Source organism: Tursiops truncatus, chromosome 14 (genome assembly GCF_011762595.2).
Source record: "Tursiops truncatus isolate mTurTru1 chromosome 14, mTurTru1.mat.Y, whole genome shotgun sequence".
Lineage (NCBI taxonomy): Eukaryota > Metazoa > Chordata > Mammalia > Artiodactyla > Delphinidae > Tursiops > Tursiops truncatus.
The window spans coordinates 67,133,512-67,156,894 of NC_047047.1; the positions used below are offsets into that span (position 1 = coordinate 67,133,512).

Sequence of the window (23,383 nt, forward strand, 5' to 3'; positions counted from 1 at the left end):
TAAGCCCGTGTGCCACAACTACTGAGCCTGTGCTCTAGAGCCCGCGAGCCACAACTAGTGAGCCCGCGTGCCACAACTATTGAAGCCAGCACGTCTAGAGCCCGTGCTCTGTAACAAGAGAAGCCACCGAAACGAGAAGCCCCTGCACCACAATGAAGAGCAGTCCCCGCTCACCACAACTAGAGAAAGCCCACACACAGCAACAAAGACCCAACGCAGCCAAAAAAAAAAAAAAAAGAACCATATATGCTTGGAGTATAGTATAAAGCAAAATCATATCACTGAATACTTAATGGCTTTTTCATTCTGACATCAAAAAATTTCATTAGTGGATAAAACATGTACACTTGGAAATATAAACTTATGAGTGAATGATGGCTTCATCATAGGGTGATAAAATTTCACGGTAGCAAATTGGTAGGATATGTAGTCAAACTCCATGATATTTCAATATTTAAAAGTTCTACTTTACCTTTCATTTCTTTGAGATGGTGAGGCAAAACTACATTGATGTTGTGAAGAGTATCCTAACCCTAGGAATTTGAGGAAGTTACTTTTGGACTTAGACTATCAGACAGCAGGCAGGTAATTAGATCAGGAGCATCCAAATGCAAATAACATGTAGAACAGTTCCTAATGCAAACTTAGTTTTAAGCATATAGCCAAATGTCCCAAGATTATGATACAACAACTTTAGGAACGTAGATCTTAAAACTCTCAGTAGGTATTCTGGATTACTTCTGGTGTGCAGGTAGGTATTTTTTTGCCGTTGTTTTGTGTTATATAAGAGTTTCTCTTTTTTTATCCTTGTTGTATTTTTTACTCTCTGCAGGAACTAAAGATCCAGAAAGACATTAGTGCTGCAAGGTAGGCATTTAATCTATAGTAGAAAAATCACTTCATTGTACTTTGAGAAGGGAAAAATGCTTTCCAATTCTGCCAAAGAGGTTCCCAATTCTGTCAAATAGGTTCCACCTTTTTCCTATCTGACTGGCAAGGAAAGTTAGGGCAAAACAGTTAGAAGTTAGAATAGAAATCAAGTTAGAAGTCTTAGAATAGAAAATACGGAAATTTGGTTTTGAAGAGGAAAAAATACATAGATTATGATCCAAGAAGTATGTTTTTTCCTTTGACCTTCAAGAACATGAGCAGAGACAACACTAAGTTCAAACAAACAGGACAACCATTCAAACTGAAAAGGCCCAACAGATCAAAACAAAGGAACTATAACTGTAAATTATGGATTAAAGTGATTATATGAATAATATACTCTAATATACTACTGAATTTTGTTTTAAATGAGCAGAAATAGAGTTTTACCTGGACATATAGAGGTCAATGAGTCTGTGATCTGAGAGTTTCCAAAGAGACTGCTTGCTATTCTAATAGAGCAAAGTAATTGCTAAAACCAAATTAATTATGCTTGGTAATCACAGGTCACAACTCTTGGATACACAGTGGGAAAACAGTCAACTAGAAACTAAAAATGAAAGTTTAATGAGGCACAAAAATCCCATGTTCTACTTAGGGGAAAAGAAACTAATAAGTCCCTTGGATAGAATGTATAAAAAAAAATAAAGTGTTCCCTAATCTTTCCTATGGTCTATAGTTTATATTCCAGACTATACTGTATTTCCAGTCGTTATCAAGATTAAGATCTAATGTTATTTATGACTACTATAATATGCAGGAACACTTGCACAAGGATTTTTGTCTTCTCACTACACTGTAATAAATACCATTAACTCTCTGAACAACATCAAATTTGGAAGGCAGAAATTTTTCTTACATTAGAGCAAAGCTATATCACCATAGGCTGAAGATGGCTGAGGCGATACCTTAAATCACGACCCAAATCTACATCTATGATAAACTTAGGCCTTTGTCTTAAGGCTTCCTGTTCAGAACTTGCTGGTTCCCTGGTCCATTTAGGCTTTTTTCACACTAACCACAGCTAGTGTGGATCTGGATTTCCTCTACAAAGCATTTTGCAGACCCCTTCCCAAAGTAGCTGCACCCAAGCCACAAGTCGCCTGCATCATATCTTAAAGAATGCCATATACACTGGCCTAACTCAATTCTAGGTCTCTCCAGGACAGTCCAACTTTCAAGGTGCCCGGGATCAACTGCGACATAAATAAAGAAAATGAAACATCCTTTAGCACAGCACAGTTAATATGCAATCCTACTTAAAGACAGAATGCATGTTAAGATAATTTCTAAGAGAGTCTTTCATCCCCAAAAGATTATTAACCAAAGGCAGGTTTTGTTCCAATGTTTAATTTGCTTTTACTAATTTTGTCTTATAAGGAAAAATCCATTTTGAAATGATTCTTAGGGCTACTATTTTAGCTTTTAGGTAACAGTAACTCAGTGGAGCTTCAGGTAATATATTTTTTAATAGAATTCATCATCTGAACAAAATGCTGGCAAACCATGCAAATATTCAGAGTTAAATAATGACTTAAAAAGCTCATTTACATTCTCAGACTGATAATCATATACTTTTACCTTGAGCAGGTATGTGGGAATATTGCTGAAATCCACTGGCAACTTCAAAAGGAAACGAGCTGAAAATTCACCAGTCTGCAGGGAACAAAAAGGTTTAATAATAAGATTAAAATAAAAAACAGATTGTGAAGTGACAATTATAGCCAAGGCCACAAGTTCAACCTGTTTGAACTGCAGGTATCTTCAATTTGGGTTTCCTAACATCAAGCAAGAAAAGAAGGTTGAAAAAGTAGGGGAGGATCAAAAAGCACTATTAAATTATTAGTTACTAAAAAGCACAATTAGAATTTTTTAAATCTGCATTTTAAATGTGCAATAGAATTATAATGCAGTAGTATTACCTTTTTGTTTTTTAAAAGGATGAAAAGAATATATGAATGTGTGATTTTTTTTTAATCCAAACAATAGGCACAGACCTGCCCATTCGATTCATCTGACTTTACTAAAGCATTCGGACCACTTCACTGATATTTATAACCCATAAGCTAATGACATAAATCACCATCCTTTATAGTATGTCTGGAAGTAAAAACAAAGGTCAAACTTTGACCCACGCATATGAAGCAGTACATTAGTGGGTACCCCAAAAAAGACTCTAATCACTTGACAATCTGCTAATATCATTATCATCAACTAAAATTTTTCAGTAATTCTTTCCATGAACTAGTCTCTATAGGAAAGACGTGCAGAGGTTTGGTGATTTAAAACATTTAACTAAGCTTAGAAAATAGCTTCTATTTTTTTCTAAGAGAGAAAACTCATGTAAAAGAAAAAAGTTTCCCTCTCAATTTATGACGATGGGAAATCATAATAATATTTTTTTCTTTTTTATGATGGGAAAGGCTAAGGAATCACATTTTTTTTAAAAACTTTGGCATAGTCTAGAGGAGGGGTTTTTCCAACTGGGCTATGCAGACACCTAGGGGTTCTAAGAAACCTCTGCAAAGGCAACAAAGAGGGGTGCTGAGCTGGTGGGGTCCTGGGTCTTCCAGCCTCTCTGACAGCAAGCCTGCAGTGCAGCTTGGGATTTTGACATCTTGGGTTTCATTATGAAATTCTGTTTGAATAAAGAACTCTGGAGATGATCTAGAGCTACTCTAAAGAGTGGGTCTCCACCTTTTTCATATTATGACCACTAGACAGCTCCCTGAATCTCCACTGTCTACCCCCCTTAAAAAAATGAGCACCCTAAACTCCCTAACGCATCTTTAAACATAGCAGGCATTTACAAACAGTTTTTATGGATGGGTGGATGAACGCGCATAAGGAGGCAGGCACACCTCTTACAGAAGATTCCACAAGAGCCACCACCCCTTTCTACAAACACCCAAGCAACTGGCTTCAAGGTCCTGGCCCTAGTTTTAAAACTCTGACCTAAAACCTTGAAAATGCAAACAGAAATATAAACCTTGAGCTCAAAAGATTAAAATGATAAATATAATCTGCATAGTTGTGTGTTGTTTTACTGCTTACAACATCTTTTAACTTACATCAACCTCTGGCTAAGGACAGAGCACTTCTTCATCACCACAAGCCTAACCCCATGCCAGAAAAGGCAGAAAAGAGAGAACCAAATGGACAGAATCAAAGCTGAGGTCCCAGGAGTCACTGGGTGGCCAGGAATGCCAACGGTGAGAAACAGCGATACTCCTCAGAGCTGAGCAGCTCTGCTCTTCCTTTGATATTTGTTCCTCATTTCAGTAAATGGTAATTCCATTCTTTCAGTCTCTCAGACCAGAAACCTCAGAATCATTCTTGACACAGTACGGAACCCCAATCGTGCAGGCTACCTGCAACTCAACACTTGAGAGAAGAGTTACGAGCTACTTAAGGATCTATAAACAGCTCCTCATCGTGGACGGGAGGAGGTTTGTGAAAGATCCTAATAAAATTCTTACCTTCTGTTATAGTCCAAAATTGCTAGAAAGATGTGGTTTTAGTGTAATGTTAAGCTCCTAGAGGACTAACATATCCTGTGAAGTGTGATTCTTTGGCCCTAAGTACAAGAAGTCATACTTTGAAAGGGTTAAGTATAGGAGCAACAGAGTTATATGGGAACTTAAAGAGGAGCATCTAGCTCAGCAGGAGTTTGGGAACAAGAACAGAAACGTCTTCCTTTAGTGCTGCATACAGTACTATAGAGGGAGGAACACTCACAAAAGAATACACGTTCCCAACAACTGCCTCCATTCCTTCTCCTATATTCTCTATGTTTTCCTGTTTACCCACTCACTCCCATCAGCACGCAAACATCATTAAAAAGGTCTTTCTTGACTTCATATCCCTCTTCAGGTCCCATCTCATTTCTCTGTTCTACTTTACAAAATAATCTCCTGTAAAGAATTAGTCTATATTCAAGGTCTACATTTCCTCTTTTATTATTCTCTCCAGAACCCTCTCCCAGTCAGCCTTTCCTCCACACCTCTCTACCAAAACAGCTCATCGAGGTCACCAATGACCACACCATTGCCAAATCCAATGGTCATTTCTCAGTCCTCATCTTATTACTGTTCTATCAGCCGCATTCCGACATAGCTGATCACTTTTTTCCTGGAACATTCTTTACTTGACTTCCAGGATCCCAGTCTCTCTTGGCTCTTCTCTGCCTCTCCACGGGCCCTCCCTCTGGTCTCCCCAACCTCTAAACGCTGTAGTGTACAGCGCTTAACCCCAAGACCTCTTTTCTTTATCTACACTCCCCCAGGTGAGCTCATCCAGGTTCTTGACTTGAAATACCATTTATATGCTGATGATTCCCAACTATTTTATCTCCATCCCAGACCTCTTCCTAATTTGGGTTTCATTTATCCAACTACCACGATGAAAACCAAAATCCTGATTTTGTGCTTTTCCTTTGATATTTATTCCTCATTTCAGTGAATGGCAATTTCATTCTTTCTGTCTCTCAGGCCACAAACTTCAGCGTCATCCTTGATTCCTATCTTCCTCTTGCTTCCACATTCCAAATGGCAGCAAATCCTACTGACTCCACTGTCAATTTCTATCCTCAGTCCAGCCACTTCTCAGCCCCTCCACAACCACCTGATCTGAGCCATTATTATCTCCAGCCTGGATGACTGCAACTACCCCTAACTGCTTCTGCCCTTGCTCACTTGCAGTTGATTCCCATCACCACAGGCCAAGAGGTCTTTTCAACACACTCATCAGATTATGCTCCTCCTTTGCTCAAAGTCTCAAATGGTAGGGATTTATCTCCTTCACGGAGGAGTCTGACAAGGTAACAATTGAGCAAAGATGTGAAAAATACACAAAAAAATGTGTATTTTTGAAAACAACAATAAAAGGAGTGAAATGTGAGATTTAAAAAATTAAAACAGCTCTTGTACATATAAGGTAGTCGGAAAGATAATTACATATTTAGCACTTGGACTCATTTGAACTGCTAGTTATTTTAGTCCATGCACTGCACTGTAGCTCTTTTGCCCTATTTTAGTTTGTACAATGTATTTTTATTCTACTGGCTATTTTAGACCAACATTCTTTTAAAAATGCTCAGACAATCCCTACTTTATCCCTTCTCAAAATGTTGATCCTAGAACTAATATAAATTTATGTTTATTGGCAAAAGACTGATTTATACAGCTAAATTTGTAATAAGAGAAATGCTGATCTCAGGACTAATATTAATTTGTGTTTATCAGTAATGGGCTGATTTACACAACTAAATTCAAAATAAAAGAAACTTAAGTGTGAAAAGAATTTGGTCTACTGGAAACCATAAAAAGTGCTTTATCATCTCCAACTTTCAAGCCTACTATACATTCTTTATTTTGCCTTTAAGAGAATAAAGAAAACTTAGTACTTGTTTCTAACAGCGTTGGAAATGTTGGAGACTAACGTTGTAGAATTCAGTTTTCAGTTCTGCCACTGATTTTCCTTGTGACCTATAAGCTAATCTTTTTTTGTGAAACTGAGTAAATGGTGATTTAAAACATGTCTTAATGTAAATTTTGAGCCATAAACATCATATGAGGAGCAAAACACAAGTGAAAAATCCTCCTGGAGTTCTCCCTCAGACAGTGACCCTTCCTTTGTTTTTATATTTGAAGTTTCAACAGTTATTCAAGCAATTTACTGCCACTCTGTTGCAACGTCAAAGATTGCTTCCATAGCAATCTTTCCTGTAAGCCGAAAATGAGACATTTAGATGTAGCCAAGTCAACATAATCGTTTGATTTTCTTTTTATCAATCCTTGGTCAAATCTTCTCTTGGATAGACGCGGAAGATTATCTGACCTATGACTGTTAAAATGTCAGCCGTTCTGCCAACTGCCTTAATGGCAATTTTCCCAGCATTAGCAATAAATAAGTGCATCGTTCCTTTTTCAAGTTGTAGTACCTTGGCAAGTAACTTAAAATAACAACATGGAGTTTTGGCAATTTATTAAGTCTCAGCTTTTCTTCTGGTAATAGCAGCTGTGGCATAGTTCTCTTCTCCTTTCAGAAGTGACAGGTAGACATCTTGTGCAGAATGGATTCCAAACTCAGGTTGCTCTGCAAAGGGAAATTTTATTTCCTTTCTTAGAGACTGTTCGCTGTCAACAAACAAGCTGTCATCTGAAACTGACTGCTCTTACTGCTTAGGTAGCTAAAAGCTAAGAAATACTCAACAGTGGCTATAACTTTAGCTGGACAGCCTGGTAGGGATGATTCTTTAAATAGACTCTGACAACCAATAGCCTAAATCTGGAGGATGCTCCTTGTTAAACACATAATTATCTACCACATGTGAGAAGGAAAGCCAAAGTTAGTCTGATTAGAACATCTCACACTTCACAAAAATGTTTTCTAAGATATATCATTTAATTATTCCCAAACCCTGTTCAGCAGATATAATTCATTTATACCTATTTTAGAAATGAGAAAACTGAGGCTTAGTCAAGAAACCTGCCTGCAGTCATTGAGAGAGTAATAAAGAGTCAGAACTCAACCTTAAGACTTAAAATTTATTCATCCATTCATTACTGTAGATTAAGAGCCTAAAATCTGCCAGGCCCTATACGAGGCACTGCAAATATAGTGAGTAAAAGAGACGCGATCCCTGCCCTCCCTCCTGGAGCTTACGGTCTAGTGAGTGAGTCAGACATTAATCCAAAATAACACTCCTATAAATTACAACCTGTGAAAAATACTACCCATGAAAGGGCAGAGTGCTCTGAGAGCATTTTCAAGAAGACCTGGCCTGTTCAGGCTTTGGGGCTCATGACTTGAGGGAACTTTAAAAAGCCGAGTCAAAAGACCATGTGGAAAAATAGACAATTAATACCAGCCAGGAAAACTGTGAAGAAGAAAAGCAATGAGAGGAGGCTAGTTACCCCAGATAACAAAGCATCATATAAACACACAGTAATTACAGCAGCATAGTACTGGTGTTAAATCAACAGACAGACTAATGCAACAGGAAGTCAGTCCAGAAATAAGCCCAAAAAGATTCAGTGCGTGATTGATAGTGTGGGACCACTGGAGCCATAAAGGCCTAAATAGAACTTAGATCCATATTTCACATCATATCTAAGGAAAAAGTCCAAGTGGATTAAGAATTTCAGTGTAAAAACTAAAACTGTAAAGAAGCAAACATTGATGAATGTCTTTATAAAACCTTGCAGTGGAGAATGACTTTCTAATTCAGAAGCCACAAAGGAAAAGATAGATAAACTTGACTACCTGAACATAAAAATTTTCTGGATGGCAAAAAAACACCACCAGCAATGTTAAAAGACAACTGGTGGGGCTTCCCTGGTGGCGCAGTGGTTGAGAGTCCGCCTGCCGATGCAGGGGACACAGGTTCGTGCCCCGGTCCGGGAAGATCCCACATGCCGCAGAGCGGCTGGGCCCGTGAGCCACGGCCGCTGAGCCTGTGCGTCCGGAGCCTGTGCTCCGCAATGGGAGAGGCCACAACAGTGAGAGGCCCACATACCGCAAAAAAAAAAAAAAAAAAAAGACAACTGGCAAACTGAGGAAAGTATATTTTCAACTCCACCACAAAGAGCTAATGCTCTTAATGAAAAAGAGATTTAAAGCCCAAGAGAATAACAGGAAAGGATAAACAGAAAAGAAATACAAATGACTCTTAAACATATGAAAATATTCTAAACCTCATTCATATCAAAAATATACAAATTCAAACTAAATTGAACATCATTTTCCACCAAACAGATTGGCAGAAATCTATCAGCATTTTAAAGGTATCACTGCACTGTCTTCTCACCTCCACTGTTTTTGATGAACAGTTAGTGGTGACACAAATAATTTTCACCTACATATAAAGTGTTATTTTCTGTGGTCACTTAAAATTTTCTCCTTATGTTTGGTTTTCAGTATTTTGACTATGATGTGCCTTGTTTTTTCCTTGCATTTGTCTTGGTTGGGGTTTGCTGAGATTCTTGAATCTGTAAATGTATGTCTTCCACCGTATTTGGAAATATCTGGGCATTATTTAATCAAATATTTTCCTGCTTTCTTTCACGCATGTTAAACATTTGGATTTTGTCCCATAAGCTCTGCTTTCCCTTCTAAGTGTCAACCCCCATCTAGTATCTGCTGCTTTTGATCACTCTCCAGTGCCCTGAGGCACATGGCTTTATATCTGTGGATGGATTAGTCTAATAGGAGCTACCCAGTCATTATGCAAAGTGGAACCTGACAGAAACCTGCAAATATGTTTGATTTATGATTGGCACTGCTGTGGAGAAACAACCACTCTCATATATTGCTGCTGGGTTAATAAACTGGTATAAACATTATGAGGGCATTCTGGTGATAAAATTATAAACACACATAATCTTTGATCCAGCAATTCCACTTCTAGTTATTTATCTTACAGACATACTGGAACACCTGCAAAGTGACATGTACAAGATTATTTATTCCAGTCTTACTTGTAACAGCGAAAGATTCAAAACAACTTTAATGCCCAACAACAGAATTCAAATTAAATAAATTATGGTTCAATTATTCAGTGTAATAATATACAATTATTTTTTTAAAGGAACGCTTATATGGAAAAAAATCTCTGAGCTATATTAAGTCAAAAGTAAGGTGCAGAACAGAGTATATATGTTACCATTTGCATAAAAAGTATGTACTATATGTTACCATTTGCTTATATGTGCATAAAGAAACTCTGAAAAACTACAATAGGTAAAAGCTACACCAGTGCTTATCTGAGGTGGGAGAAGCAAAGGAAGGTGGTTTGATTTGGGTGGACACAAGGCAATGACGGGAGGGAGACTTTTCACTATATATCTTTTAATACACTTTGATTTTTGAACACTATGAACATATTACCCACTCAAAGAAATTTTAAGGGATTTGAAAAGTAAAATTAAAAGTGTGTATAATGAGATGCTCATAATTCATGCACTCATTCATTTATTCAACAAACATTTATTGAGCACCTACCATGCCAAGTCCCAGGCTGGGTAATGGAGATCTTAAGACCAACAAAATACAGTCTGTCTATCTTGACTAGACAAACAAAATATTACAGTGTGATGTTTGGAGAGAGATATTTACAGGATGCGGAGGTAACTAAGTTAAGACTCTTAGTTTCAGGTGACAGAATTCTAATTCAAACTAACTTGAGCAAATAAAAGAGAATTTATTTAAAAGATATGCGGTATCTCAGGGAATCTGAGATTAAAAAAGCAGCCCACACCTAGAGGGGTGGGATAGGGAGGGTGGGAGGGAGAAGCAAGAGGGAGGAGATGTGGGGATGTATGTATACATACAGCTGATTCACTTTGTTATACAGCAGAAACTAACACACCAGTGTAAAGCAATTATACTCCAATAAAGATGTTAAAAAAAAAAAGAAGCAGCCCAGCCTCAGTCCAAAGGACTCTAATGCCCCCAGAATTTTCTCTCTGTCTCTTATCTCTGCTCTCTCTGTGCTTCGTCTTACTTTCTATTTACCACTTTCTGATTCTTTTGACTAAATAATATGAGAAAAAAAAGGTCCTAGAGTTACATGTTACAGACCAGCTACCCACAACAAGACCAAGCTCACTCTCAGAACTAACTCCAAAATCCCAAGCAAGAACTCTGTTTGGCTTAGGTGCCTCCTGATCTAATCAACACTATTTCCACAGTTTTTACAGTGAAAAAGTTAATGTTAGCATAAATTCATTGAAAATAACTGAAAAACTAGGAAACTCTTCGGGGGAGGCAGGGTTGAGTTATATGTACATTTCCCAAAAGTCCTAAAAAAGTATGAGGGGCTTTCTTACAGAACACATCAAATACAAGATTCTTCATCTTTTTCCTTTCACTACGTGGAGAGAAGGCTTTAAAAAGTAGACTCAGCTGGTCCTTTGGAGAGACTCGTAGGTTCTCCTCACGCTGAGGAAATTGTGCAAGGGGTGCTCCCAACAACTAAATACCATCGAAAATGGGGCACCCAAGACTCAGAACAAACAAGTGGCTTCACAAATGCAAGTAAGCGGCACCATTCCAGCCCTCCCTCACACGCTGCTGTGCGAGGTGCAGGCAAAGGATTCCCTCTGTGTTTCATAATGTTTCCGTAAAACCAGGTCTTTTCCACTTGACTGGCCCTGCTGCTAAAGGAAACTTGAATTTTCTACTGATGCTTGTATTATATTTTTTTAAAAAAAACAGTAATAAAGGTCCTTTTAAAAGTCAGTAAGATTGGAAAAGCTATCATGTTTACTTTAAATGTCTGGAGATATAAAGCAATTTAGGTGCACACACACACACACACACACACACACACACACACACACTACTTTTAGTGAATAAACTAAAAAACTGAGGTATAAACTACTGTGACCAAGATCCTAAGTACTCCTACTGACATACAGGTCAAAATCCAATTCCATTACGCAAACAATAAAATTGTGAGAGCCTCTGCCATGGGATCATTTATTTTAAATAATGCTCAACTCATAATAGTTCCATGTGGTTAAAAACAAACAAACAAATCTGGACAGTTCCAAGAAGTGACTATTATAGATTTGACTACCATGCTACACTCCTTCCAAAGGAGAGCCACAAGTTTATCCCTGCCACAGGTCAAATGCCATCAGAGCGTAACTCCCAAGTAGCATAAATTAAAGGGGGATGATGAGAAGCCCCCTGTATCTCCTGCTCCCTGTGGCTGACTGGCATCACTGAACACCTACTCCATCCTCGTGGCCAGCGGTGAAAAGGCCATCCACTTCCAGACCCCCTCCAGCTATTCTGATTCCTCTCTGAGTACTCTCGCCCTCCTCTCCCACCATTCTAGACCAGTGCTGCCCAAGAGACAGAGAGATAGAGAGAAGGAATGCAATACACAAATGTGAGCCATATATACATACGCCATTGGAGATTATTTAACATTTTCTAACAGCCATATGTAAAAAGATAAAGAGGGACTTCCCTGGTGGCCCAGTGGTAAAGGATCTGCCTTCCAATGCAGCAGTGGCCTGGGCTCGATCCTTGGTCAGGGAAATAAGATCCCAACTAAGCCCGCACGCCACAACTACTGAGCTCACGTGCCACAACTAGAGAGCCTATGTGCTGCGAACTACAGAGCGCACGTACCCTGGAGCCTGCACGCCACAACTAGAGGAGAGAAAACCTGCGTGCCATGAAGAAAGATCCCACACGCCTGAATGAAGATCCTGCGTGCCACAACTAAGACCCGATGTAGCCAGAAGTAAACATTAAATAAACAATAAATAAATCTTCTTAAAAAATAAAATAAAAAGATAAAGAAAAACAGCTGAAATTAATTTTAATAATATGTCCCAATATATCCAGAATATTATCATTTCCACATGTTATCAACATTAAAAATTATTAACAAGATCATTTTTTGTGCCAATTCTTTGAACGCTGCTGTGTATTTCACACTTGCATACATCTCAGTTCAGACCAGCCACACTTCAAGTGTTCAACAGTCACTTATGCACAGTCAGGGGTTCCTGTTTTGGACAGCACAGTTCAAGATACTTTTCCATTAACATTAATTCCTATGTTAAGTTAGTTACTCCCTGTCACAAATACCTGAAGAGCTACCTGAGCTACCAAATGCTATGAACCTGGAACACTCCTGACAGGAAGGTTGGTAAATGTCACCTGGTTAGTGGGAATGAACACGGGACCCATGCCTCTTGCAGCTAATATGTTTTTTCCTTCTTCCTCCAAATACTATCTGAACTTACTGCCTTTACTTTGTCTTCACCACTTCCCTTGCTGATACCCTGAAATCTGTTCCCCCAACCTCAGAACCCCACCAAAACTACTCCTGGAAAGATAAGCGACACTCTCCTTCTTAAAAAGTAACTCTCCCTTTCTCCTTGTTTTCCATACTTAATCTGCACCTTGGTGATGTCAACTTCTACTGGTCCACATATGGTACTTTATGATTAACAGCAGTTTCAGAGATAAGACAGGAACAATCACTGAACTACATTTACTGAGCAACTACTATAATAAGTTACTTCATATATATACAAAAGAAGGCTAATAATAATAACAATAATACTTTGTATTACATAACTCCACCGTTTGCTTAATTTTGTTTGCTTCACACACAGGGGATCTAATTTAATCTTTGTGTCAAGGTTGGGGTGACAGAGTAGTTATCTCCAGCAAAGTGACACAGGGAAAAGCTTTAGTCACACACACACAAAAACTAATGACAGGGGCTTCCCTGGTGGTCCAGTGGGTAAGACTCCGCACTCCCAATGCAAGGGGCCCAGGTTCGATCCCTGGTTGGGGAACTAGATCCCGCATGCATGCCGCAACTAAGACCCAGCACGGCCAAAATAAATAAATAAACATTTTTTAAATACAACTAATGATAGAATTAGAATCCAAAGCTCCCACCTCCCAGATCACTTCTCTCTCCAACACATTTCTACATGGCCTCTGCCCTAGAAGAGCTTACACTCTAAGCACACTGCTCTAAAAGTAATCAAGCAATGAGGCCATAAGAATGAGGCGGCTCTAATGCCTTGGTAGCCAACTTAAGCCAGAATCAATTCCTGTAAATGGCTCAAGGTTAAGAAGAACAGCCAATCCCAAACAGCCAACTAGTTTTTCCCAAAAAATGCAACCACTTCAGCTCTAGCCAATCAATTTCCTTGCTTTGCGTCCAACTCCTCTCTGTAAAAACCTTGCCTGTAACTCTTATCAGTGGAACGCTCCTAACCACCTTGCATCAGTGTTTGCTCAAATAAACTCTTAAAAATTTTAATATGTCTCAGTTTACCTTTTAACAGTGCTCATATACTTTCCCTTCAAATGTAATATCACAGCAAGATGGGGTGACAGAAGCATCAAGTCATTAACTCAAATGAGGAGCTATCATGAAATGGCTCCTTTCATATTTTTAAATGTTGCCAGAGTTTAATTTATAAACCATAAATTTTGAAAATCTTACTGGGATTTGTGGTCAAGTACAACAAAAAAGGGGAATTGTTTCACATTCTCCAACATGTTATCATTATTAAGAAAATGCCCACAAAAGGAAAAAATCGGTTTCTAAGAAAACGTTTTATCTCACAGATCACCCACTGGTGATCATTAATATGTAAAATATGTGGCTTTAGAACATCTCAAAACCTTCGTTTCACGACAGGAAAGACAAATGCCTTTAATCAAAATATTAGGGATGATAAACTAACTTTGAGTTCTGGGAATTAAAACAAAAGCCAGGGGCTTCCCTGGTGGCACAGTGGTTGAGAGTCTGCCTGCCGATGCAGGGGACACGGGTTCGTGCCCCGGTCCGGGAAGATCCCACATGCCGCGGAGTGGCTGGGCCCGTGAGCCATGGCCGCTGGGCCTGTGCATCCGGAGCCTGTGCTCTGCAACGGGAGAGGCCACAACAGTGAGAGGCCCGCGTACCACAAAAAAAAAAAAAGGCCAAAGAAAAATTCACAAATTTGCTTACTGCACTCTTACCATTAACAGACTGTGGTTCTTTAGCTATAACAGACACACGCAGGAAATGCTGACAAGGCAGCTGACAGATACAATATAAAGTGAGACCTTAGGTTTTACCCATTGAGAAAACTTATAATGTACCTTTATCTTGATATGTTGTAGCAAAACAGTATATACAATTTTAACACCTATAGCTTACACTGTGACATTCATTGAAATTAAAATTCTAATCTTAATAACTCTGTTCAAAGAAGTAGCAGGAGGAAGATCTTTGTGGTAATCTGTATCTTGATTGCAGTGGTAGTTACAGGAAATTACTCATGTGATAAAATGGCATACACATACATCGTACCAATGTCAATCTCTTGGTTATGTAAAAAATAACCACTGGGAGAAACCAGGTTAGGGTATACAAGGCCTCTCTGTACTATTTTGCAACTTCTTGTGAATCTATAACTAATTAATATATCTTTTAAAATTAAATATTTTAATATATCTTTTAAAAATGATTCTGATCATGCAGGTACATTAGAATTGTTCATTCTGAACAGGTAAGCTTGCATCCCAATGTATCATCTGTTTTCTCTCAACTAAAAAAAAAAAATTGGTGTTTACTAAAAATTATAAAACCAGCATAGACTAAGAATACAATCTTCAAAACTCTACTTACTAAAGGAGATGGACAAAGCAATACGAGAGATGACTTCATAAAAAGACCACGGTAAAGAATTAATAAAGAGTTTGTGTTGGTTTTTTGTTTGTTTGTTTTTTTAATGTTTACTTTCAAATGTGCACTTGCTGAAATCCTCTAACTGGAAATTGAGGAGGAAAAAGAAGAGTGTCTGCAGTGGTGTGGAGGCAGCACTGTATTTCAAATTAATATGCTTGTCAGAAGGCTGACAAGAGATCAGAGCCCTCTCCCTCTTTCTACTACATGGTTTTTAAATTTTTCCTTTTGCCAGCTGACAGTAAAATGGAAGAGGCATTTTTTAAAAGCAGGTTTTTAAAAGCCTCTTACTTTTAGAGCAGAAATGGAAGGTTAAGAACGTAAACACATGTTCCAGAAAGAAAAACTCGGTGATGCAAAGACGAAAACAAAAAGTCACCATCCTCTCAAATGAACACAGGATGTTGTAATCCAAAGGTATTCAATAATTATGCACAGTCTTGGATTCATTACAGAAAATATTTATCAGATGGACTAGTGGAATCAGGAGAATCAAAATACATGGATTCACATTTAGCCCAGGAAGAACAAATTGACTCATAATATTTTATTTAGAGAATATATTAATGTTCATATTTTATTTCCTATATCATTTTTTTTCATATTAAAATGTCCTCTTGCTTCAATAGTCCAAAAAGACATAATAGATATGATTTACTAATCAGTAAAACAGTCATATGTATGCTTATAATTCTTGTCCCCCACGTATGCTATGCCTCTAAGTTTTTCTGCAACCATATAACCCCCTGACCTCCTCTTCCTATAGTGCTGTCTACGTCCACCTTCCTTTAGGACCTAGGTCAGTTCTGGCTCATCAGTGAAGACTTTCCTTAGTCACTCCGTTTCTCAGTGATTGGCTCTTCTTCTGAATTCATGTACAGGCAGTCCATTCCATCCGAGATAATCTGTTCAGCATTGCTATTTCATTTTTTACAAATATGTGTTGAGACTTAACTGGATTCTAACACCTTCAAGAGCAAAAGCCAGGACTGCTTTTTTTTACTCCAACTAGCATAGCAGACTTTCCATATCAGTCCTATACCAGCTTAGCCCTACTAAATTATATCTTATAGGTATGGTGCAGCATTCCAGTGCATATAACTATAAAAATAATTTTAAATATTGATTCTGTAGTTCTTCATAATAATTATCTTTTCAAGCTCTGTGTTATCAGAAAAACTGAAAAGCATGCCTTTCAATAACCTAATAAAACAATGAAACGGGGTCAAAGGAGAAGCCCTGTGACATTCCACAAACACCTGATGGCTGACAAAAGGTATAGCCAATCTTTTATGTGGAGCTCTTCCATAGATTCAGACAACTAAGAAAGGAGCCCACAGTCAGTAGAATACTAAGGGAGAACAACTGAATGTTTTACTGAAAATTAGATAATCTAAGTCAATAATATTCACCTTCCTTAAAAGGATAAAGTAAGTTTGCCATGACTGTTTCTTAGTTACCCAGCTGTTGTTCCAACTGACTATTGCATTCTTATTTAAATGTATGCAAATCATCCACCTAAAGACCTGAGTGTAATTTCTTTCAAAAATCTCCAGTATGTTTTTGCTTTCTACAATCCCTAGGACCTTTCTGCTTCCCCATAATTTCTCAAAGATAACATCTCTGAAGCACATCAGCCAGTTTCTTCAGTGCCCTGAAACAGTCCCCCGCTAGAGCCTCCAGAAGGAACGCAGCCTGGACGATAATTTGATTTTAGTCCAGGGAGACCCATTTCGGACTTCTGACCACCAGAACTGTAAGATAATAAATTTGTGTTGTTTTAAGCTACCAAGTTTGTGGCAATTTGTTACAGCAGCAATAGGAAACTATTACAGTCCCTGATTCAAAAAATCTTGGCTCAAAACCAAACTGCTTTCTTTCTGCTAGGGTCCCGTGTTTGTCACCCAAATTCTTGGTCTGGATTTGTCTTCCATTAGCAAGCTGTCCTTTAACATATTCCTGAACCAGCATGCCATGCTCAAATGTGTTTCATCCTGCAAGACTCACCTTTATGCCCTGTTTCTAGACCAGGAACTAACTCACATGCCTATATTTTTACTTCTAGAGTCTCGGCTCCTGCTTCCACTGGGCCCTCCCTAGGGCTGGTCAGCTGCAAGCTTAACCTCTAATTGTCCACCTTGCCTCGTTACAGGATTCTCAGTTTCTTTACTTCCCCTAAGTCCATAATCATTGCCCTAATGCTTACAAATTACTTAACAGTATATCAAAATAAACTGGGGCAAATGTAGCAGCAGTAGGTTTAAAGAATGGAGAATCAATAGCATTAAATGAGAAGTTTTAAATATACTATAAATTCAAACTACCTAACTATTTTAAATGAATTTAAACTTCTACACTCAGAAGAACTATATCTCAAGTATTAGCTGAGCCAATGAACATAATTTTTAAAATTCTTAGATCAGAAATGGTACCATAAAACTGGATATACCTAAATTCAGCCTTAATATTAAAAGGGGGAATTAGGAGGGAAGGAAAATCCTAAAAACTAAAGACCAATTAGCTTGACAGTGATTCCAATCATGTCTTTAAAGGAATCTATCGGCACTAAAGACAACACAGACAGGTTCACCAAGAAGTCATGTCAAATTAACCTAACACCTCTTTTGAGAGGACAACTAAGTTGATTTTTTAATAAGAAAAATGTTGGGATTAGAGGATACACTAAGTTTAATAAAGTTTTCCTTACTATCCACACGAACAGATTAAAGTTTCAAAACAATAGTTTAAAACCTTGAACTCTGCACTACTGGTAGAAATGTAAAATGGTGAGGCCATTATGGAAAACAGTACAGAGATTCCACAAAAAAAATTAAAAATAGAATTAGCAATATGATCCAGCAATCCTACTCTGGGGGATATATTCAAAAGAGTTCAAAGCAAGATCTTTGTACATACCCATGTGTAGTCAGCATTATTCACAATAGCCAAGAGGTGAAAGCAATGCAAATGTCCACTGATGGATGAATGGATAAACAAAATGTGGCGTATGCATGCAATGGAATACCAGGCAGTCTTAAAAAGGACAGAAATCCTGTCACATGCTACGACATGGATGAAACGATGAACCTCAAAGACATTATGCTAAGCGAAATAAGCCAATCGCAAAAAGACAAATGCTGTTCGACTGCACTTACATGAGGTCTCCAAAGGAGTCAAAAATCATAGAAACAGGAAGTAGAAAGGTAGCTGCCAAGGGCTGGAGGGAAGAGGAATTAGCATTTAAATTGGTAGAGTTTCAGTTTTACAAGATGCAAAAGCTCTAGAGATCTATTGCACAACAACGTGAACATACTTAACACTACTAAACTGTGTACTTACAGATGGTTGACGGTAAATTTCATTTTGTCTTTTACCACAGTAAAATAAGCAAAATAAATTTACAAAATAACAAAAAAACCTTGAACCGAACACAGGATGATTTGTAACAAGGGTTAATTTTAGTCCTACTAATTCAAAGGCATTAACCATGTATAAAACCTTGGAAAACATGGCCTTTGAGAAAGAGCTGAAGAACAAAAGGGGAAAGGTATATTTAACCTCAGAAAAGAAAGACTAAGTGAAATCTAAAAGAATTAACACAGAGAAGGGAACCTAAACTTATTCTGTGCTTAAATAAACTAGAGTTTATTAATTAATTCATTCAACAAATGTTTACGGAATGTAAACAATATGGCAGGCACTGTTCTAGGCGTTTACTATATTTCCAGTGAATGGAACAAAGATCTTGGCCTTGGTGGAATTTTACATTCCGCTGGGGAGAGACAAACAAACAATGAACATAGTAAGTGTGGTAGGCTCCCAGCGATCTCTGGTATTCACACTCTTATGTAATGCCTCCCCTGCGTGTAGACTGGACTTAACAAGCAGAATACATCAAAATTGATGAGATGTCACTTCTGAGATTAGGTTATGAAGACTGTGACTTCTGTCTTGCTCACATACTCACTCCTGCTTACTCGCTCTGGTGAAGCCAGCTGCCATTTTATGAGCTGCCCTGTGGAGAGGCCCTAAGAAGAGGCAAGGAACTGAGGGCAGCCTCCAGCCAACAGGCAGCACTATACTGAGACCCTCAGGTCAACAGCCCACAGGGAACTGAACGGTACCAAGAAATACATGAATGAACTTAGAATGGATCCCTCTCCAGTTGAGCCTTGAGTGACTACAGCCCTGGCCAGTACCTTGAGTGCAGCCTGTGAGAGACCCTCAAACAGAGGGACTACACAGATTCCTGGCAAACAAAATTTATGATAATAAATGCTATTGCTTTAAGCCACTAAATTCTGGTATGATTATTTTATGCGGCAACATATAACTAATACAACATGTTGATTATATAGTTTGTTAAAAAGAGATGCAAAAAAAAATGTAGAGCAGGGTCAGGGTCGGGGGAGGGTGTACAAGTTACAATTTTAAGAAGAGATGTTAGAAAAACCTGCACATGAATGTTTATACAGCATTATTCATAATAGTCAAAAAGCAGAAACAACCCAAATGCCCATCAGTTGGTGAATGGATATGTGGTATGCCCATCAAATGGACTATTACTTAGCCACAAAAAGAAATGAAGTACTGACACATGCTACAACATGGATGAACCCCACACACATTATGTAAGGTACAAGAAGCCAGTCATAAAAGACCACATATTGTATGATTCCACCACAGGTATACCTCATTCTATTGTGCTTCGTTTTACTGTCCTTCTCAGATATTCCATTTTTTATAAATTGGAGGTTTGTAAACCTTCTGTGTTGTTAGACAATATTTGGCATTTTTTAAGCAATAAAGTACTTTTTAATTAAGGTATGTACATTGTTTTTTATAGAAATAATGCTATTGCACACTTAATAGACTACACTATGTGTAGTGTAAACATAACTTTTATATGCATTAGGAAACCAAAAAATTCGTGTAACTCACTTTATTGTGATATTTGCTTATTTGCAGTGGTCTGGAACCAAACCCGCAATACTTCCCAAGTATGCCTGTGCATGAATGTTCAGAAAAGAAAATCTATACAGACAGAAACTAGTTTAGTGGTTGCCTGAGGCTGGGGGTGGGAATAGGATTAACTATAAATGGGCATGAGGGATATTATTGGGGTGATGGAACCACTCGAAAACTGGATTGATGGTGGTTGCTCAACTTGGCAAATTTATTAAAAACCATTAAACTTTACACTTAAAACAGTTACTTTATGGTAAAATTATACCCAAAAAAAGTTGTTTAAAAAGAATGGGGGGGGGGGGCTTCCCTGGTGGCGCAGTGGTTGCGAGTCTGCCTGCCAATGCAGGGGACACGGGTTCGTGCCCCGGTCCGGGAAGATCCCACATGCCGCGGAGCGGCTGGGCCCATGAGCCATGGCCGTTGAGCCTGTGCTCTGCAACAGGAGAGGCCACAACAGTGAGAGGCCCACATACCGCAAAAAAAAAAAAAAAAAAAAAGAATGGGGGTATTAATATAGGCATTGCTGAGAACATAACACATGCGTAAAAACATTAAGGAGGAAGGATATTAGCCTTGTGAATATCCAGGGGAAATATGCCAGACAACGGGAAAGCTATGCAAAGACCCTAGGGCAGGAGCATATCTTGTGTGTCTGCAGCACAGCAAGGGTGCTAGAGAGGCTGGCGCTGATGATTTTTAGACAGGAAAGTGGGAGACGAAGAGAGAGGAGGAATGATGGATGGAGGATGGTGGTGACAGGAATCACGTAGAGCTTTTTTACACCTCTAGAAAGACTGCGGCTTTTACTATGAGAGAAGAAGAGAGGGATATGAAAGCGCTGGGCAAAGGAGTGATACACTCTGACTTGCATTTTTAAAGGATCATACAATGTAAAGAAATTATAAAAGGATCCATATAAGCTGGCTACCTCCGGAGTTACCGACCCCTCTCATCTGACTGGGATACTATATACTGTCTCATAATTCAGAGTTTTGAAAAGACATTAATGTTTATCTGGTTTCTCAAGGATATCGCCCGGGAAGTTTGTAAAATTTGGAGTCTCACATCCACAGCCGCAGATATTCAGAAGTCAGGGGCTGCGGATGTGAGACTGAGAAAGTACACGGGCAACCTAAATCATGTTTATCTAAGGAAATGGCCAGGATTTATTATTAATGAATGTCTGAATTGATTATTTTATTCTATTACAGATAAAGTGACCTTTTTTCTCCCATTCTCAAAAAACCTTACCCAGCTGTTTTTTTTCCCGGCATAAATTTCCATGTTCTCTCCATACTGCGGCTCTTCCAGTAACGTCTGGTATTCAAACATGAGGCGGGAACTCTCACGGAGGCGGCTGCATTGAAATTGGTGATATTGTTGCACAAGTTCCTTCACCACAAGTAAGAGACATTCAGGATTTGATGGATTCCAGGAGGCAAGGTTCTGCAGAAGCCAAAAATAAAAGACCAGTAACAAATGCATTTTCACACAAATCCAGTATCATATTAGCACATCAATATAGAGAAAAAGAATAATGAAAATCTAAGAGAAACAGACTACTCTTTTTTTTACTGAAGTATAGTTGATTTACAATGTTGTGTTAGTTTCTGCTGTACAGCAAAGGAATTCAGCTAAACATATATGTATATATAATCTTTTCATATTCTTTTCCATATGGTTTATTACAGGATGTTGAATATAGTTCCCTGTGCTACACAGTAGGATTGTTGCTTATCTATTTTATATATATATTATATATATATATATATATAAAATATATATCTGCTAATCCCAAACTTCTAATTTATCCCTCTCCCACCCCCTTCTCCCTTTGTTAACCATAAGTTTGTTTTCTATGTTTGTGAGTCTGTTTCTGTTTTGTAAATAAGTTTCTTTGTATCATATTTTAGATTCCACATGTGATATCACATGGTATTTGTCTTTCTCTTTCTGACTTACTTCACTTAGTATGATAATCTCTAAGTCCATCCATGTAGCTGCAAATGGCATTATTTCATTCTCCTTTATGGCTGAGTAGTATTCCATTGTACATATGTACCACATCTTCTTTAGCCATTCATCTGCCAACAGACACTTAGGCTGCTTCCATGTCTCGGCTATTGTAAATAGTGCTGCTATGAACACTGGGGTGCATTTATCTTTTCAAATTAGAGTTTTCTCTGGATATATGCCCAGGTGTGGGATTGCTGAATCATATGGCAACTCTATTTTTAGTGTTTTTAAGGAACCTCCATACTGTTTTCCATAGTGGCTGAACCAATTTGCATTCCCACCAACAGTCTAATAGAGAAACAGACTACTCTTAATTTATGATAAACTCAGAGCTGAAGTTAGAAGGGTCTTTTGGGCTTGGTGATTTTTCCCGCCTTCTAAAAATTCTTGCAGAAAATCAAGGAGAATTCCACCGTGGGTAGGCAGAAACAGTAATGTGTAAAGTAGAGTAGTAACAAAACAAGAAACCTAAACATCCTAGAAGACCATCATTTTAGCTCTGGAAGACTGAATTTGTTTCACAGTCTTTCATAATTTTAATTTTTTCCCTCTGCACCTAAATTCAGCATAAAAGCTAATGTCATTCAACTCAGATCCACAGACCATGTGCATCTGTAATTCCAGACATAAATAAATGCTCTGTAAACATTAGCACCCCACAAAAATATAAGCACAATGGTGGTGGTTCAGCCTGAAAAAGATAGGAATGGAGTAGAGATGAGGGAAAATACAATTAGGAAATGCAAAGTTCAAAGAAAAAGAAGAAGGGAATGGCTCTGATAGCTTACGACCAGGAAAGGAGCTGGGAAAGATCTGGTAAGTATATAGTAGCTGTTAAGCTCTCATTCATTCAACAAATACTTATCAAGTACCTATTCTGTATCAGCCACTGTTCTAGGCAGTGACAGGAACAAGCCAAGTCCTTGCTAAAGGAGCTTACATTTTTGTGGGCCAAAATAAATAACAAACAATATCAGATGGTAATAAATGCTACCGAGAAAAATAAAGCATGCATCCCTGAAAAGTGATGAAGGAAGGGCTTCAAAAGGGAAGTGATCGGCTGGGTCAAATGGTGTTGAGAGTGACATGAGGCTTGGCAATTGACTGCTGGGTCTATTGACACAGGTCAACAGTTTGCTCAGCAAGTGCTACTTTGGTGAAACAGAAGCTTGACTGTGGAGGTTTAAAGATAGGATGAGTAGAAAGAAACTGCAGACAGCTAATACAGACAATTCAAACTGGTAACCA

At 38.3% G+C, this 23,383-nt stretch overlaps 1 protein-coding gene across 6 annotated transcripts in view; it reads right to left on the reverse strand.

Moving 5' to 3' along the window:
* BABAM2 (BRISC and BRCA1 A complex member 2) overlaps positions 1 to 23,383 on the reverse strand; it is a 453,750-nt gene that overhangs the window by 293,154 nt on the left and 137,213 nt on the right. For all 6 annotated transcript variants that reach the window (XM_073791483.1, XM_073791482.1, XM_073791484.1 and 3 more), the window contains 2 exons: positions 21,371 to 21,565; positions 2,512 to 2,586 (listed from right to left, as the gene is read on the reverse strand). In XM_073791483.1, the coding sequence (XP_073647584.1) occupies positions 2,512 to 2,586; positions 21,371 to 21,565 (270 nt within the window). The remainder of the gene's footprint in view (positions 1 to 2,511; positions 2,587 to 21,370; positions 21,566 to 23,383) is intronic.